Source organism: Cherax quadricarinatus, chromosome 16 (assembly GCF_038502225.1).
Source record: "Cherax quadricarinatus isolate ZL_2023a chromosome 16, ASM3850222v1, whole genome shotgun sequence".
NCBI classification, from domain to species: domain Eukaryota; kingdom Metazoa; phylum Arthropoda; class Malacostraca; order Decapoda; family Parastacidae; genus Cherax; species Cherax quadricarinatus.
This window is the reverse complement of record NC_091307.1, coordinates 13,977,333-13,994,114: the sequence shown is the minus strand read 5'-3', so window position 1 is coordinate 13,994,114 and position 16,782 is coordinate 13,977,333. Positions and strand designations below refer to the sequence as shown.

Here is a 16,782-nt window from a genome sequence, read left to right as displayed (position 1 = left end):
ATCTTTCATAGACCCATCCGCTGACACGTCCACTCCCAAATATCTGAATACGTTCACCTCCTCCATACTCTCTCCCTCCAATCTGATATTCAATCTTTCATCACCTAATCTTTTTGTTATCCTCATAACCTTACTCTTTCCTGTATTCACCTTTAATTTTCTTCTTTTGCACACCCTACCAAATTCATCCACCAATCTCTGAAACTTCTCTTCAGAATCTCCCAAGACATATTAAGCAAATTTCCTAAATTTGCTTGCAACAGATAAGTAAACTGAAGATATAAATCCAGATGTACTCCTGTAAACCTTGTTGGGGCCAAGTTCCTAAGGTTTTTTATGCATCCATATACATACCCTTTTGCTACCATCCATGGATATGGGATATAGAGTGCACAATAAAAAAAAATGCAGTTGGAAAGAGTTTTGGCAAATATGTTTGGCAGCCCTGACCTAGAACAATATTTTGGGGAGCTACCCTTCAAGGGGTAAGGGTGCCTTGATGCTGAATGGTTCTTGATTCAAGGAATTAGAGCTGCCCTTCCTCAAATCAAATTTGATTAGCTTCTGTTTTCTAGTAGCTGTATGACCTTTACTGGTTTAACACTACACTGTAAATATAATAATGAAACAGGAAACTATGTAATTAATTTGCAGTCTCCAAAGAATTACAAATGATAGATAAAACTGAGCATTTGCCAATAATGAAAGATACTTTATTTTGTTACTAATTGTCCTATGATGGTGACAGGTGGAGATGGACGAAGATGTAGGAATTGAGGAACCTATCCCCCACACATTAGGTATCCTCCATGCACTCTCTACTGACTCAGGTGTGATCTCAGTCATCGCTGAAAACTGTCTTGGCTCAGACACTGCCTCAACCACACTTAAGGTAAGTTTTATTACTTGTTACTGCAATTTTTAGTCTGACATCACCTCAGTCATACCCAGGTGTGATAGAAACCTTTTACACAAGAATGTTTTGGGGAGGTACCTAAAGTCGGTACCTGACCAGCCGGGCTGTGGCTCGTACATTGGATCGCGTGCAGCCAGCAGTAACAGCCTGGTTGATGAGGCTCTGATCCACCATGAGGCCTGGTCACAGACCGGGCCACGGGGGCGTTGACCCCCGGAACACTCTCCAGGTAAATTTAAAGAACTTGCTGTTCACCTCTCCATGCTTTAAATTCTTATATTTTTAACAATCTTTAATTCTTTTAATTGCTGTGTTGTAAGAAATAATGTTTCGCAATTTACTGTAATATTTTATAATATGTCATGTTGATAATGGTTGATTATTGAAAGTGGAATATCATTTAGGAATTGGTTATGTGTAGTCTGGTATGTGTACTATTTTGTGACACCAAGGCAAACCCAGGGAGGTCTTGAGTGAGTCACTCAAAAATCTGTAGTGTAGTTCATTTTTAAGCCCCTGCTTTTAGGTGCAAGAGAGGGTTGGAGGATGGTGGAGTGCTCTAGGAGTATTATGAGTAACACTGAAATTGATGGGGATTGAATGGTAAGGGTCCTGGATGAAGAACTGGGGTTGAAGAGCAGCACATGTAGTATTAATTTTATTTTCGGGGCAGATCTCATCACGTACAGTAGTTATCTGAGATTTTAGTAGACTTGCCCACTAAGACGGATCTTATTAGTATAAAACTTTGATGCATGTAAGGCCATATCTGATTTCATGTACTTTGGGGTGGAGCAATAGAGTTCATAGAAAGCCAGAAGGGGCCAAGCCTTGGAAGTAAGAAGACACAGAAAGAAAGGGCTGGGCCTTAGTCATGGTTGGACCAACAAATGAAATGAAAGTTTTTAAATTAATTGTAATGGGCTAACTAATTGTACGTGTACCTTTCCCCCAGCAAAGTTTGTATTATCATATTTTGGCATATAGTATGCATGGTAGTACGAGTGAATTTGTCTTTTTCGTGATGGTTACTACCGTATTAATGCATTTAGTGTGATTTTTTACTAAAGAACATAAGGACACTTAATTTTAAAAGCTATAAATTTGAAAAGCCAGTCTAAAACTATCATTAAAAACAGCAGAATTATTGATGGAGATGGAGTTAATTTCAGACTACTCTTTGTAACTCTTATTATCCTATCCTTTATACAGTGCCCTAATTACAAAAGTTAAAGCCTGTTTTTTAATTTAGAATTGTTTGAAAAGTAATTATGAACTCTTTAACAACAAATGTTAATTTCACAAGCTCTTTCAACTCTTATAGAAGTTTATATTGAGAATATTATTTTCAGACAATATCATAGTTATATAATTTGTCTGATAATAGGTGAATCTGTACACCTCACGGGCTCAGTGGACTCCATCTGCTCCATGTACTTCCTCCAACATCAATGTGTCTGGTAGCAACTCATCAGCACTTGCACCACTCCACACCTCTACCTCCCCTGCACCCAGGATAAGACCAATGCTGAAGGAGGTAAGTCTGGTTGAATACCACTTGAGGTTCATTGCTGTATTAAAAAATAGTTTTTGTGTGTGAGGATTTTTCAGTCCTCATTTATAAGAATATTGTAGAGATGGTGTAATAGTCTTTTTTTTTCATGTCTTGAGATTCCTATGTAACCAAAAGTAGGAACTCGTGAAAGTTATTTCCGGTGGAGGGTTATTGGTTACCAACTCTGCCAAGGGTCATGTAGTGTTTTCCTGTCAAAGAATTCTAAGCAGGTGAAGTGTGTACTTACAATATGAGAGCTTAAGACCCCAATGTTCACCAGGTCTCAGATCATTGATGACTTAATATTGCATCATTATGATTGACATTCTCTTGCATACTGAGAGTGCCAGTTAGCATACACTGCTGCCAGCAGTTTGGCAACAGTGCCATGGGTAGAGGTGCAGTGTAGGCTGATCAGGCCAAGTTCTGAATGCCCGAGGGTGCCAGTTTTGCAAAAGAATCCAGAGAGGATACACCATGTCTGGCCATGACTTCAGCTAGGAAGCCTGATTAACTGATTGCATCTCATGACTGCATTAGTGAGAAATGTCACCATCACATATATTTATCATGTGCTCTTTATCATCACTCTGGGCTGTTGAGTTAGGTAGACACAAGAATAATAGTGTATAACTGGACTTGTACAGTTGCCATATCTTGAGTGTGGATTCGTATTGTTGATTGTCCTACATTAATGTTTAATATATTGAGAGTTGGCACTCATGATAAGACATTCAGGCACATTGATAGAAGTTATTGGTAACCTCTGTTCTGTAGCTAGTGCACTCAGCTCATACTGAGATCCAGGAGTCAGTCCTTGGTATTTATGGAAACATTAGGATGTGTTTCCTTAAGACACCTGCTATCCATGTTCACCTATCAGTAAAATAGGTTCCTGGGTATTAGTTGACTGGTGTGGGTCACATCCTGGGGACAAAATTAATGTAATTTACTCGAGATGCTCTGCATAACAAGGGGCTTTGGTTACAGTAGTATGTCATTGATGTCAACTAGGCCTGTATACCTTGTACACATACTTTGTAGCAATAGATTATTATTATAAGCAGGACATAAATTGATCGGCATCCTGTCCTGATGTCACCATAAGCCCAAGACACAAAAGACCCCAGGAATTACACCTGGGGTGCAGGTGGTTCTCTTTTCTTACCTCATTCATTAAATAGATTGCAATTCATAATTTGTGCAAGGCACAAATTACGAATTGCAGTATTGGTATTAGGGTATGTGTGTTGCCATTAAACTCTGGAACCTATCAGTGTCACATTCAGTGTGTTGTATATTCACCCTCATGTCAAGTCCTACTTTATCCATTGCTAGTGTGCTAGATCATTTATCCTGGTCTGGATCCAGGAACAAAATATACATACACACTTATTATTGTGCCTACTAAATATATACAGAACATTAAACTCCAGTATCAACTCTCCACTCAAACTTCTCCTAGACAGCTTTAACGGAACACACAGGCATAACACGAGGCACAAAACACTTTTTGACATACCTCATGTCCATCTCGCACTATGCAATGTACATAAAGGGCCCGAAGATCTGGAACAGCAAGAGGTCCCCTGCCTGCAAATCAATTTAGGACTATACTTAAAAATCATCTCATCTCTCAATAACTACCATGCCCACACTATGCTAGTCTCTAACCAAATTTGAAGCAACTCTCCCAAATATTTTATTATCCTTTACCTATTAAGCCATTATTACAATATATCTGTATCATAAATTGTACTACCTCGTATTAATAAGAGTAAATTATTGAATATTTGTAATCTATCACTCTTCACCTGTCTAAACTTAAGTAGTCTTTAAGTATTAGGTTAAGTCTTCCCAAAATGCCTTGACATGATAGTGGCTTTCTTTCTACTAATCAGATTATGAAATATAAACATGCGTTGTAACCTTTGCAAAGAAATATATTGATTTGATTTGAGTCATCCTGGTAAGTGTAACAGTGTCAAGTTTACTTAGAATTTACAGTTCCTTTGTCAAGGAAGTGTTGAGAGCATCTGTGTGTCATGTAGCTGGCATTCTCTAGGTGGTAGACTGACACTAATTAGTAGTCGATCACATCAGTAAGTATATTCTTGCCATGTCTGTATGCACAGTATGTATACAGCATGTATAAACACGCATGGCCAGAGGCACACATCAACAAAATAGCACCTGCAGTCAATGTTCATTTGACAAATCTAAATGTAGCTGTTAGGAATTCATGACTTCATGCAGTGTCATTCCCATTCTGGAGTATCCAGCACCAGTAATGAATCCACACATGATAAAGCATAGTAAGAAAATGGGGTAAATACAGAGGTATGCAACATGGCTAATTCCAGAGCTAATGGGTGCGATCTATGATGAAAGGCTAAAATAAATGAAACCGATGACAATAGAAAAGAACCAGGGAAGATTTTGATAATGTCAAAAATATTAAAAGGACTTGTTAGATGGATAGACAGAGGCAGACAAAAACCACACAAGGGTGTACACACAGTTGGAGGTTTGACACAATAATAGGCATGTCAGGAAATGTTATTGCATCTTCAAAATGGTTAGGAAGTGGAATGACATGGATGAAGGTGAAGGTAGGCTTCATTCATAGTCTTAAGAGCAGGTGTGACTGGGCCCACAAAACTAGGAGGGAGTGAATCTGGGAAGCAGCAAATTAGACAGGGCCTGGAGCTGTGACTCAGCCCCTGTAACTTTGAATAGGTAAGTGTACACAGTGTAAAATAATTTAATTACATAAAACCTTATTAAATAAAATTTTTTAAGGCAGGGTCTCTTTCTGAATGTGTGTGTGTGTGTGTGTGTGTGTGTGTCTGTGTCTGTGTCTGTGTCTGTGTCTGTGTCTGTCTGTCTGTCTGTCTGTCTGTGTGTGTGTGCACACACATGAGTGAAAGTGAGAGTGAGAGTTAGTGAGTGAGTTAGAGTGAGTGAGAGTTAGTGAGTTAATAGGTTGGTAGACAGCAACCACCCAGGGAGGTACTGTCACCCTACCAAGTGAGTGTAAAACGAAAGCCTGTAATCATTTTACATGATGGTAGGATTGCTGGTGTCTTTTTTGTCCTGTAAACATGCAAGAGTTCAAGTACATCTTGCTACTTCTACTTACACTTAGGTCATACTACACATGCATGTTCAAATAAATAAATAAATAAATAAATAAATGAAGGGGGTAGGAGAGTTTCAGTGGGGGGAAATAAATGGGATTAAATCTGGAGTATCTGAGAGAGTTAGAGCAAAGGAAGGGGTAGCAGTAATGTTAAATGATCAGTTATGGAAGGAGAAAAGAGAATATGAATGTGTAAATTCAAGAATTATGTGGATTAAAGTAAAGGTTGGATGCGAGAAGTGGGTCATAATAAGCGTGTATGCACCTGGAGAAGAGAGGAATGCAGAGGAGAGAGAGAGATTTTGGGAGATGTTAAGTGAATGTATAGGAGCCTTTGAACCAAGTGAGAGAGTAATTGTGGTAGGGGACCTGAATGCTAAAGTAGGAGAAACTTTTAGAGAGGGTGTGGTAGGTAAGTTTGGGGTGCCAGGTGTAAATGATAATGGGAGCCCTTTGATTGAACTTTGTATAGAAAGGGGTTTAGTTATAGGTAATACATATTTTAAGAAAAAGAGGATAAATAAGTATACAAGATATGATGTAGGGCAAAATGACAGTAGTTTGTTGGATTATGTATTGGTAGATAAAAGACTGCTGAGTAGACTTCAGGATGTACATGTTTATAGAGGGGCCACAGATATATCAGATCACTTTCTAGTTGTAGCTACACTGAGAGTAAAAGGTAGATGGGATACAAGGAGAATAGAAGCATCAGGGAAGAGAGAGGTGAAGGTTTATAAACTAAAAGAGGAGGCAGTTAGGGTAAGATATAAACAGCTATTGGAGGATAGATGGGCTAATGAGAGCATAGGCAATGGGGTCGAAGAGGTATGGGGTAGTATTAAAAATGTAGTGTTAGAGTGTTCAGCAGAAGTTTGTGGTTACAGGAAAGTGGGTGCAGGAGGGAAGAGGAGCGATTGGTGGAATGATGATGTAAAGAGAGTAGTAAGGGAGAAAACGTTAGCATATGAGAAGTTTTTACAAAGTAGAAGTGATGCAAGGAGGGAAGAGTATATGGAGAAAAAGAGAGAGGTTAAGAGAGTGGTGAAGCAATGTAAAAAGAGAGCAAATGAGAGAGTGGGTGACCTGGAGTTTACCTGGAGAGAGTTCCGGGGGTCAACGCCCCCGCGGCCCGGTCTGAGACCAGGCCTCCTGGTGGATCAGAGCCTGATCAACCAGGCTGTTGCTGCTGGCTGCACGCAAACCAACATATGAGCCACAGCCCGGCTGATCCGGAACTGACTTTAGGTGCTTGTCCAGTGCCAGCTTGAAGACTGCTAGGGGTCTGTTGGTAATCCCCCTTATGTGTGCTGGGAGGCAGTTGAACAGTCTCGGGCCCCTGACACTTATTGTATGGTCTCTTAACGTGCTAGTGACACCCCTGCTTTTCATTGGGGGGATGGTGCATCGTCTGCCAAGTCTTTTGCTTTCGTAGTGAGTGATTTTCGTGTGCAAGTTCGGTACTAGTCCCTCTAGGATTTTCCAGGTGTATATAATCATGTATCTCTCCCTCCTGCGTTCCAGGGAATACAGGTTTAGGAACCTCAAGCGCTCCCAATAATTGAGGTGTTTTATCTCCGTTATGCGCACCGTGAAAGTTCTCTGTACATTTTCTAGGTCGGCAATTTCACCTGCCTTGAAAGGTGCTGTTAGTGTGCAGCAATATTCCAGCCTAGATAGAACAAGTGACCTGAAGAGTGTCATCATGGGCTTGGCCTCCCTAGTTTTGAAGGTTCTCATTATCCATCCTGTCATTTTTCTAGCAGATGCCATTGATACAATGTTATGGTCCTTGAAGGTGAGATCCTCCGACATGATCACTCCCAGGTCTTTGACGTTGGTGTTTCGCTCTATTTTGTGGCCAGAATTTGTTTTGTACTCTGATGAAGATTTAATTTCCTCATGTTTACCATATCTGAGTAATTGAAATTTCTCATCGTTGAACTTCATATTGTTTTCTGCAGCCCACTGAAAGATTTGGTTGATGTCTGCCTGGAGCTTTGCAGTGTCTGCAATGGAAGACACTGTCATGCAGATTCGGGTGTCATCTGCAAAGGAAGACACGGTGCTGTGGCTGACATCCTTGTCTATGTCGGATATAAGGATGAGGAACAAGATGGGAGCGAGTACTGTGCCTTGTGGAACAGAGCTTTTCACCGTAGCTGCCTCGGACTTTACTCTGTTGACGACTACTCTCTGTGTTCTGTTAGTGAGGAAATTATAGATCCATCGACCGACTTTTCCTGTTATTCCTTTAGCACGCATTTTGTGCGCTATTACGCCATGGTCACACTTGTCGAAGGCTTTTGCAAAGTCTGTATATATTACATCTGCATTCTTTTTGTCTTCTAGTGCATTTAGGACCTTGTCGTAGTGGTCCAATAGTTGAGACAGACAGGAGCGACCTGTTCTAAACCCATGTTGCCCTGGGTTGTGTAACTGATGGGTTTCTAGATGTGTGGTGATCTTGCTTCTTAGGACCCTTTCAAAGATTTTTATGATATGGGATGTTAGTGCTATTGGTCTGTAGTTCTTTGCTGTTGCTTTACTGCCCCCTTTGTGGAGTGGGGCTATGTCTGTTGTTTTTAGTAACTGTGGGACGACCCCCGTGTCCATGCTCCCTCTCCATAGGATGGAAAAGGCTCGTGATAGGGGCTTCTTGCAGTTCTTGATGAACACAGAGTTCCATGAGTCTGGCCCTGGGGCAGAGTGCATGGGCATGTCATTTATCGCCTGTTCGAAGTCATTTGGCGTCAGGATAACATCGGATAGGCTTGTGTTAATCAAATTTTGTGGCTCTCTCATAAAAAATTCATTTTGATCTTCGACTCTCAGTCTGGTTAGCGGCTTGCTAAAAACTGAGTCATATTGGGACTTGAGTAGCTCACTCATTTCCTTGCTGTCATCTGTGTAGGACCCATCTTGTTTAAGTAGGGGCCCAATACTGGACGTTGTTCTCGATTTTGATTTGGCATAGGAGAAGAAATACTTTGGGTTTCTTTCGATTTCATTTATGGCTTTTAGTTCTTCCCGCGATTCCTGACTCCTAAAGGATTCTTTTAGCTTAAGTTCGATGCTTGCTATTTCTCTGACCAGTGTCTCCCTACGCATTTCAGATATATTGACCTCTTTTAGCCGCTCTGTTATTCTTTTCCGTCGCCTGTAAAGGGAGCGCCTGTCTCTTTCTGTTTTACATCTACTCCTCCTTTTTCTTAGAGGAATAAGCCTTGTGCATACATCGAGTGCCACCGAGTTAATCTGTTCTAGGCATAAGTTGGGGTCTGTGTTGCTTAGTATATCTTCCCAGCTTATATCGGTTAGGACTTGGTTTACTTGGTCCCACTTTGTTTTTGTTATTGAAGTTGAATTTGGTGAATGCTCCCTCGTGACTAATCTCATTATGTCGGTCTGGGGCTCCGCGCATACATGACTGAACCTCAATTATGTTGTGATCTGAGTATATTGTTTTTGATATGGTGATATTTCTTATCAGATCATCATTGTTAGTGAAGATGAGGTCTAGTGTATTCTCCAGTCTAGTAGGCTCTATTATTTGCTGGTTTAAATTGAATTTTGTGCAGAGATTTAAAAGCTCGCGTGAGTGTGAGTTTTCATCAGAGCTGCCTCCTGGTGTTATTACTGCAACAATATTATTTGCTATATTCCTCCATTTTAGGTGCCTTAAGTTGAAATCCCCCAGGAGCAAGATGTTGGGTGCAGGAGCTGGAAGGTTTTCCAGACAGTGGTCAATTTTTAACAGCTGTTCCTGGAATTGCTGGGATGTTGCATCCGGAGGCTTGTAGACTATCACAATGACTAGGTTTTGGTTCTCGACCTTTACTGCTAAAACTTCCACTACATCATTTGAGGCATTTAGCAGTTCTGTGCAAACAAGTGACTCTGCAATGTACAGGCCAACCCCCCCATTTTGCCTGTTCACTCTGTCACATCTGTATAGGTTGTAACCTGGGATCCATATTTCGTTGTCCAAGTGATCCTTTATGTGGGTCTCAGTGAAAGCCGCGAACATTGCCTTTGCCTCTGCAAGCAGTCCACGGATGAAAGGTATTTTGTTGTTTGTTGCTGGCTTTAGACCCTGTATATTTGCAAAGAAGAATGTTATCGGACTGGTGGTATTGTTGGTACTGGGGGGGGATTTTTTTTCCGGCATTAGTATCTGTATCTGTTGGTTTGGAGTGGAGGCCATCGACTGTGGTTCCACTCCAGGAATGACTGGATTTGGTGTACGATTTCTGCCATTTCCTGCCAGTTTTTTTTCCTTCCTGGCACTAAAAAACCTCTCCCTCTTGAGTGGCTGTGGCTACCCAGGTTATCAACAAATTTTGTTGAAAATAAGAAAAAGTTTTGGAGTGAGATTAACAAGTTAAGAAAGCCTAGAGAACAAATGGATTTGTCAGTTAAAAATAGGAGAGGAGAGTTATTAAATGGAGAGTTAGAGGTATTGGGAAGATGGAGGGAATATTTTGAGGAATTGTTAAATGTTGATGAAGATAGGGAAGCTGTGATTTCGTGTATAGGGCAAGGAGGAATAACATCTTGTAGGAGTGAGGAAGAGCCAGTTGTGAGTGTGGGGGAAGTTCGTGAGGCAGTAGGTAAAATGAAAGGGGGTACGGCAGCCGGGATTGATGGGATAAAGATAGAAATGTTAAAAGCAGGTGGGGATATAGTTTTGGAGTGGTTGGTGCAATTATTTAATAAATGTATGGAAGAGGGTAAGGTACCTAGGGATTGGCAGAGAGCATGCATAGTTCCTTTGTATAAAGGCAAAGGGGATAAAAGAGAGTGCAAAAATTATAGGGGGATAAGTCTGTTGAGTGTACCTGGTAAAGTGTATGGTAGAGTTATAATTGAAAGAATTAAGAGTAAGACAGAGAATAGGATAGCAGATGAACAAGGAGGCTTTAGGAAAGGTAGGGGGTGTGTGGACCAGGTGTTTACAGTGAAACATATAAGTGAACAGTATTTAGATAAGGCTAAAGAGGTCTTTGTGGCATTTATGGATTTGGAAAAGGCGTATGACAGGGTGGATAGGGGGGCAATGTGGCAGATGTTGCAAGTGTATGGTGTAGGAGGTAGGTTACTGAAAGCAGTGAAGAGTTTTTACGAGGATAGTGAGGCTCAAGTTAGAGTATGTAGGAAAGAGGGAAATTTTTTCCCAGTAAAAGTAGGCCTTAGACAAGGATGTGTGATGTCACCGTGGTTGTTTAATATATTTATAGATGGGGTTGTAAGAGAAGTAAATGCGAGGGTCTTGGCAAGAGGCGTGGAGTTAAAAGATAAAGAATCACACACAAAGTGGGAGTTGTCACAGCTGCTCTTTGCTGATGACACTGTGCTCTTGGGAGATTCTGAAGAGAAGTTGCAGAGATTGGTGGATGAATTTGGTAGGGTGTGCAAAAGAAGAAAATTAAAGGTGAATACAGGAAAGAGTAAGGTTATGAGGATAACAAAAAGATTAGGTGATGAAAGATTGAATATCAGATTGGAGGGAGAGAGTATGGAGGAGGTGAACGTATTCAGATATTTGGGAGTGGACGTGTCAGCGGATGGGTCTATGAAAGATGAGGTGAATCATAGAATTGATGAGGGAAAAAGAGTGAGTGGTGCACTTAGGAGTCTGTGGAGACAAAGAACTTTGTCCTTGGAGGCAAAGAGGGGAATGTATGAGAGTATAGTTTTACCAACGCTCTTATATGGGTGTGAAGCATGGGTGATGAATGTTGCAGCGAGGAGAAGGCTGGAGGCAGTGGAGATGTCATGTCTGAGGGCAATGTGTGGTGTGAATATAATGCAGAGAATTCGTAGTTTGGAAGTTAGGAGGAGGTGCGGGATTACCAAAACTGTTGTCCAGAGGGCTGAGGAAGGGTTGTTGAGGTGGTTCGGACATGTAGAGAGAATGGAGCGAAACAGAATGACTTCAAGAGTGTATCAGTCTGTAGTGGAAGGAAGGCGGGGTAGGGGTCGGCCTAGGAAAGGTTGGAGGGAGGGGGTAAAGGAGGTTTTGTGTGCGAGGGGCTTGGACTTCCAGCAGGCATGCATGAGCGTGTTTGATAGGAGTGAATGGAGACAAATGGTTTTTAATACTTGACGTGCTGTTGGAGTGTGAGCAAAGCAACATATATGAAGGGATTCAGGGAAACCGGCAGTCCAGACTTGAGTCCTGGAGATGGGAAATACAGTGCCTGCACTCTGAAGGAGGGGTGTTAATGTTGCAGTTTAAAAACTGTAGTGTAAAGCACCCTTCTGGCAAGACAGTGATGGAGTGAATGATGGTGAAAGTTTTTCTTTTTCGGGCCACCCTGCCTTGGTGGGAATCGGCCAGTGCGATAATAATAAAAAAAATAATATATATATATATATATATATATATATATATATATATATATATATATATATATATATATATAACATATACATTTCAATATATAAACATCAATAGTTGTCTTCCAAAGCAGGGTAATCCAAAGAAAACAACATTCACTCATTCATTCAACTGCTGTTTTTCCAGAAGTGTGCCGACATCACAATTCAGATTACCTTCCAACTGCAACATCTCCACCCATCCTTCAGAGTGCAGGCACTCTTCTACCCACCTCAAGGACTCAAATTTGGCTAACCAGTTTTCTTGAATTCCTCCATAAACATTACCTTGTTCACACCCTGAATCCCTTCATAAATGTTACCTTGTTCACACTTCATCAGCACCTCGGATACAAACTATTTGTCTTGGGTACTTCTAACACACTTGCCTAAAACTTGAAGCCTCTTTTTACCCCCCCCCCTCCTGCCATTCTTGGAATGACCCCTACCCCTCCAACCTTGTCTCTGAGATTTTTTTTTTTCTTCCAACAAACTGGCCATATCCCAGAGGCAGGGTGACCTAAAAAGAAAAATGAGAGTTTCTCTTTTTAAATTTAGTAATACAGAAGAAGGGGGGCCACTGGCCTCTTCATCTTGGCATTTTAGTTGCCTCTTATGAGACACATGGCTTGTGGAAGAAGAATTCCGTTCCACTTTTCCATGGAGATTTTTGAGATTTGTAAGCTCCAAATACTCTGCATAATATTCACATTACATATTACTCTTAAACATGATGTCTCCACTTCCTCTAGTCACTTCCTTGCTGCAGTGTTCAAAACCCGTGTCTTACATTCGGAGTTGATACTAGTATACTCTGGTACATTCCCTGTTTTGCCTCCTTAGATAAACTTCTCATTCCAGAGTTGTCTCAACACATCACTCACCTTTTTTACCTTCATTTTATGGTTCACCTTATCTTTCATCGAACCATCTGCTGACATGGCCTCTCCGAAATATCTAAATACATCCACTTCCTCCATGCTACATGTGCAGTAATTGTATAATTGTGATGGCTGGAGGTTTAGACCTGAGTACATTAGCTAACCTTTAATTATAATGAATTCCTTAGTCCTTGTGTAAATTGAATGTTGTTTATAAGGGGGTATAGTTTTGACATTATTGTAATGCAGCCAATAATCTCCAGATAGTGATTAAACTGCTCTAATGTTCATTGCACTGTTGTGTTTTTGATACATAAGCTACAGTTGGTGTGTCAAGGTTCACAATCAGTTTTGAACAGCATCTTTTGTACCAGCTTGAGTATAGTACCATACCTGAAGTTCCCAACATATTGCTTATGTTCTTAAATTAATTATTGCCTTTCCAAGTCTTAAATCTGTAATAAATACTTTGTAATTTATTTCTAACATATGAGACTTATAGAATGAAGTGGAGTACATGAGGGTAACACTTTAAATGTGTTTGCAGGTAACCAACTTAGCCACAGGTAGTGTGGACTCTGCCTATGGTAGCACTAGCCTCAGAGATTCTGCCAGTGGCTGCAGCAGCTCACTCTCCAATGTCAGTGAATTGGAATATGACCACAACACCAATAAAGATCGCTTACAGGTCTGTGATTCTGTCATTTTTGTTTTGAGAGTTTCATGAAACTGGTTATGCAGAATATTTTTAAACAGTGTTACCTAGGAAGATGAAAATTTGTTTTCTTTTATTGGCTTTTTGTAGATTGACACACTAAGCACACAACAAAGTATGGACATGACAACAGCCAAGCAAGAGAAGGACAACAGTGAGGAAGCTGAAGACAATGAGAAAAATGAAATCAATGTGGAAGAAGAAACCACAAAGAAAGATGAAAACAAAGAGGAGGAGGAGGACAACAAAAAGGAGGAGGAAGAAAAAGAAGAGGAGGAAGACGAGGAGGAGGAAGAGTCTGGAGCAGAGATCATGCAAGGGCCACTGGATATGACAGTGCTTATGGGCCAGTCAGCCACACTTACTGCCACCTTCACTGGGAAGCCAGAACCTGTTGTGTCCTGGCTCAAGAAGGTAACTCACCATGCAGAGAAAACTGCCCTAAAACTGCTGACTTATAAAAAGCAAAATTTCCAATGTAGGTGTGACTTAATGTTTATAAAATTATATGAAAATTAATTTTTCATGAAGTCCTCAGGGTGATATGTCATAATCTGCTATAACTGCTTAGTGACCTAGACTAATGTGCAGCACTGCCAATAGTGCAGCCAAGATTTCAATTTGGGGGAAGTGAGTGTTGGGGGGCGGGAGAGGTGTAAGGGGCTAAGTAAGTAAGTAAGTTTATTCAGTTATACACAAATACAGTTACATAGAATTATCATACATAGCAGCATATGTGTAGAGAACCTAGGATAACCCCAAAAAGTCAGACAGAGTGACTTATTTCCATTGGGGTCCTTTTACCTTATTATAATATAAAGGTTATAATATTATTATTCTATAATGAAGATAACATATTATTATACTAAAAAGACTATCTACTACACGAGGGTCATTAAGACTATCTACAATACGAGGGTCATTACTAGGAATAAGGTAAAATTTACACGTTTGTTAGCTAAAAGAATAGAAAATCATTCCCCTCCCTTTCTGTAGTTACATTCATCAGACACCTTTTGGCACTCTTCTTGAACTGGTTCATGCTATGACTGGCTTTGACATGTGCGGGTAGTCTGTTCCATTCCTTTATTGCTGTACAATAAAAGGTGTTTGAAGCCTGGCCAATGACTGTGGGTACTACAAAGTTGTGCTCTCTCCCCCTAGTACTATGATTGCTTTGGTTCCCAACCTTGACAAAATTGACAGCAAGATATTCTGGACACTGTTTGTGAGCAATTTTATAAACATGATTTAGCTTCAGTTGTTTTACTCTGTCTTCAACATTCAGCATATCCAACTGTTGTAATTCATCCTGGCCTACATGTTCTCTTGGTCCCAGCCCCAGGATGAATCTTACGATTTTGTTCTGGGTGATTTGCAGTCTATCTTTCAGTTTTTTTTGTCAAGGCAGAGTACCATGAAGAGCAAGCGTAATCCATATGGCATTGTATAAGGGCTAGACATAGGGTCCTGCGAGCCTCACTAGGTAGACACTGTGCTTGTCTATACAGGAACTTCAGTCTGGCATTCGCTTTCTTTACTACACTGTTCCCTATCAATTCTCCTGACATGCATGGGTCAAAGGGGATTCCCAGATATTTTACTGAAGAAACCAAAGTGATGGGCTCCCCATTACACTGAACATTAAAATTATTTACCCTTCTCAGTTTATGTTTCGTGCCAAAGAGAATGGCTTCAGTTTTCCCGAGGTGTAATGATAGTTTGTTGTCTACTAACCATTTGCTGCAGGACTCCAGTTCCAGTGTTAAAACATTAGCTATATCTTGTGGATCTTTACCTGACACTAACAGGGCACTGTCATCTGCATACAGTAGGAGTTTGCACTTGACACTGATAGGCATGTCATTGACATAACATAAGAAAAATAAGGGACACAGAATACTACCTTGGGGAACTCCACATGTTATTGGCAGGGGTTCTGACTCCGTTTTGTTGATTTTGACTATTTGTCTCCTGTTGCTAAGGTAGGACTTAAACCAGTCTACAGAACCTATACCGATAGCTTGAAGTTTTTTACATAATATATTGTGGTTGACAGTATCGAAGGCCTTTTGCAGGTCTAAGGTTACCATACCTATGAGGTTCCCCTTTGACATTTCAGTTCTCAGGTAATCCATCAGATTAATTAGGGAGGTGTCGGTTGAGTAGGATCTTCTAAAGCCCGATTGATAGCTATGGAGAATGTTGTTGTCATTAAGATACTTAACTACTTGAGAGTACACTGCCCTCTCTAGAATTTTAGATATTATACTGAGTATACTAACAGGCCTATGGTTGCTGACATCAGACCTACTATTTTTCTTGAAGATAGGAGTAACTCTGGCCTCCTTGGACCCCTCTGGTACGGTATTAGTGGTGATTGATAGATTTATTATGTGAGCAATAGGGATTGACAGTTCAGAAGCACCATCTTTTAGGAACTTAGACGGGATGTTATCAGGGCCTGTTCTCTTAGTTGGGTTTAACCTGCTTAGTTCTTTTTGAATGAAGTCATGAGATACACTTACTAGTTGACAACTGTTTGGGGTTACCCCTTTATTGGTATAGTATGTTTGAAACTTATCAGAGTCTGTGTTAAAGGTATTTGATGCAGCTGGTAGTTTACTTACTATTGATGCAACAGATGTGTAGTAGGAATTAAAGCAATTTGCCACCTTAGATGTTTCGTGGCATACCTCATTATCGATAGTGAGTACTATGTTAGACCTATCTACTGGCTTATGGCTATACCCTAACTGTTTTAGCTGTTGCCAGAGCTTTCTGGAGTTATGCTTATACTCTTCAATTTTGGAGCAATAGGGCTTTGCCTTTGCTCCTTTTATAAGTCTCTGTACTCTGTTCCCCACCCTTTGGAATTCATTTAGTGCTGCAATATCCTGTCTGTTTGCTTTAAATCTTTTTAGCAGCTGGTCTCTGAATTTCATATTATCTAATATCTCAGTAGTCATCCAGGGTTCAGTTCTTCGTTTAATCCTAACCTCTTTAACTGGTGCAGTATTATCAAGGATGGTAGTGAACATTGTTTTGAATTTTTCCCAGGCATCGTTTACGTCCGTGCAACTTGTTATCTCTGTCCAGTCACAATTGTGTAGCCTATTTACCAGTGTTTCTTTACTGTAGTTTCTAGTTGACCTCAATTTTATTGTCCTGTGTAGGCCTATCCTATCGCTA

The 16,782-nt window shown here is 40.5% G+C and overlaps 1 protein-coding gene across 15 annotated transcripts in view; it reads left to right on the top strand.

Annotated features, from left to right (window-relative positions):
• LOC128688939 (titin homolog) overlaps positions 1-16,782 on the top strand; it is a 748,574-nt gene that overhangs the window by 714,251 nt on the left and 17,541 nt on the right. For all 15 annotated transcript variants that reach the window (XM_070085630.1, XM_070085629.1, XM_070085628.1 and 12 more), the window contains 4 exons: positions 749-892; positions 2,304-2,453; positions 13,423-13,563; positions 13,681-14,004. In XM_070085630.1, the coding sequence (XP_069941731.1) occupies positions 749-892; positions 2,304-2,453; positions 13,423-13,563; positions 13,681-14,004 (759 nt within the window). The remainder of the gene's footprint in view (positions 1-748; positions 893-2,303; positions 2,454-13,422; positions 13,564-13,680; positions 14,005-16,782) is intronic.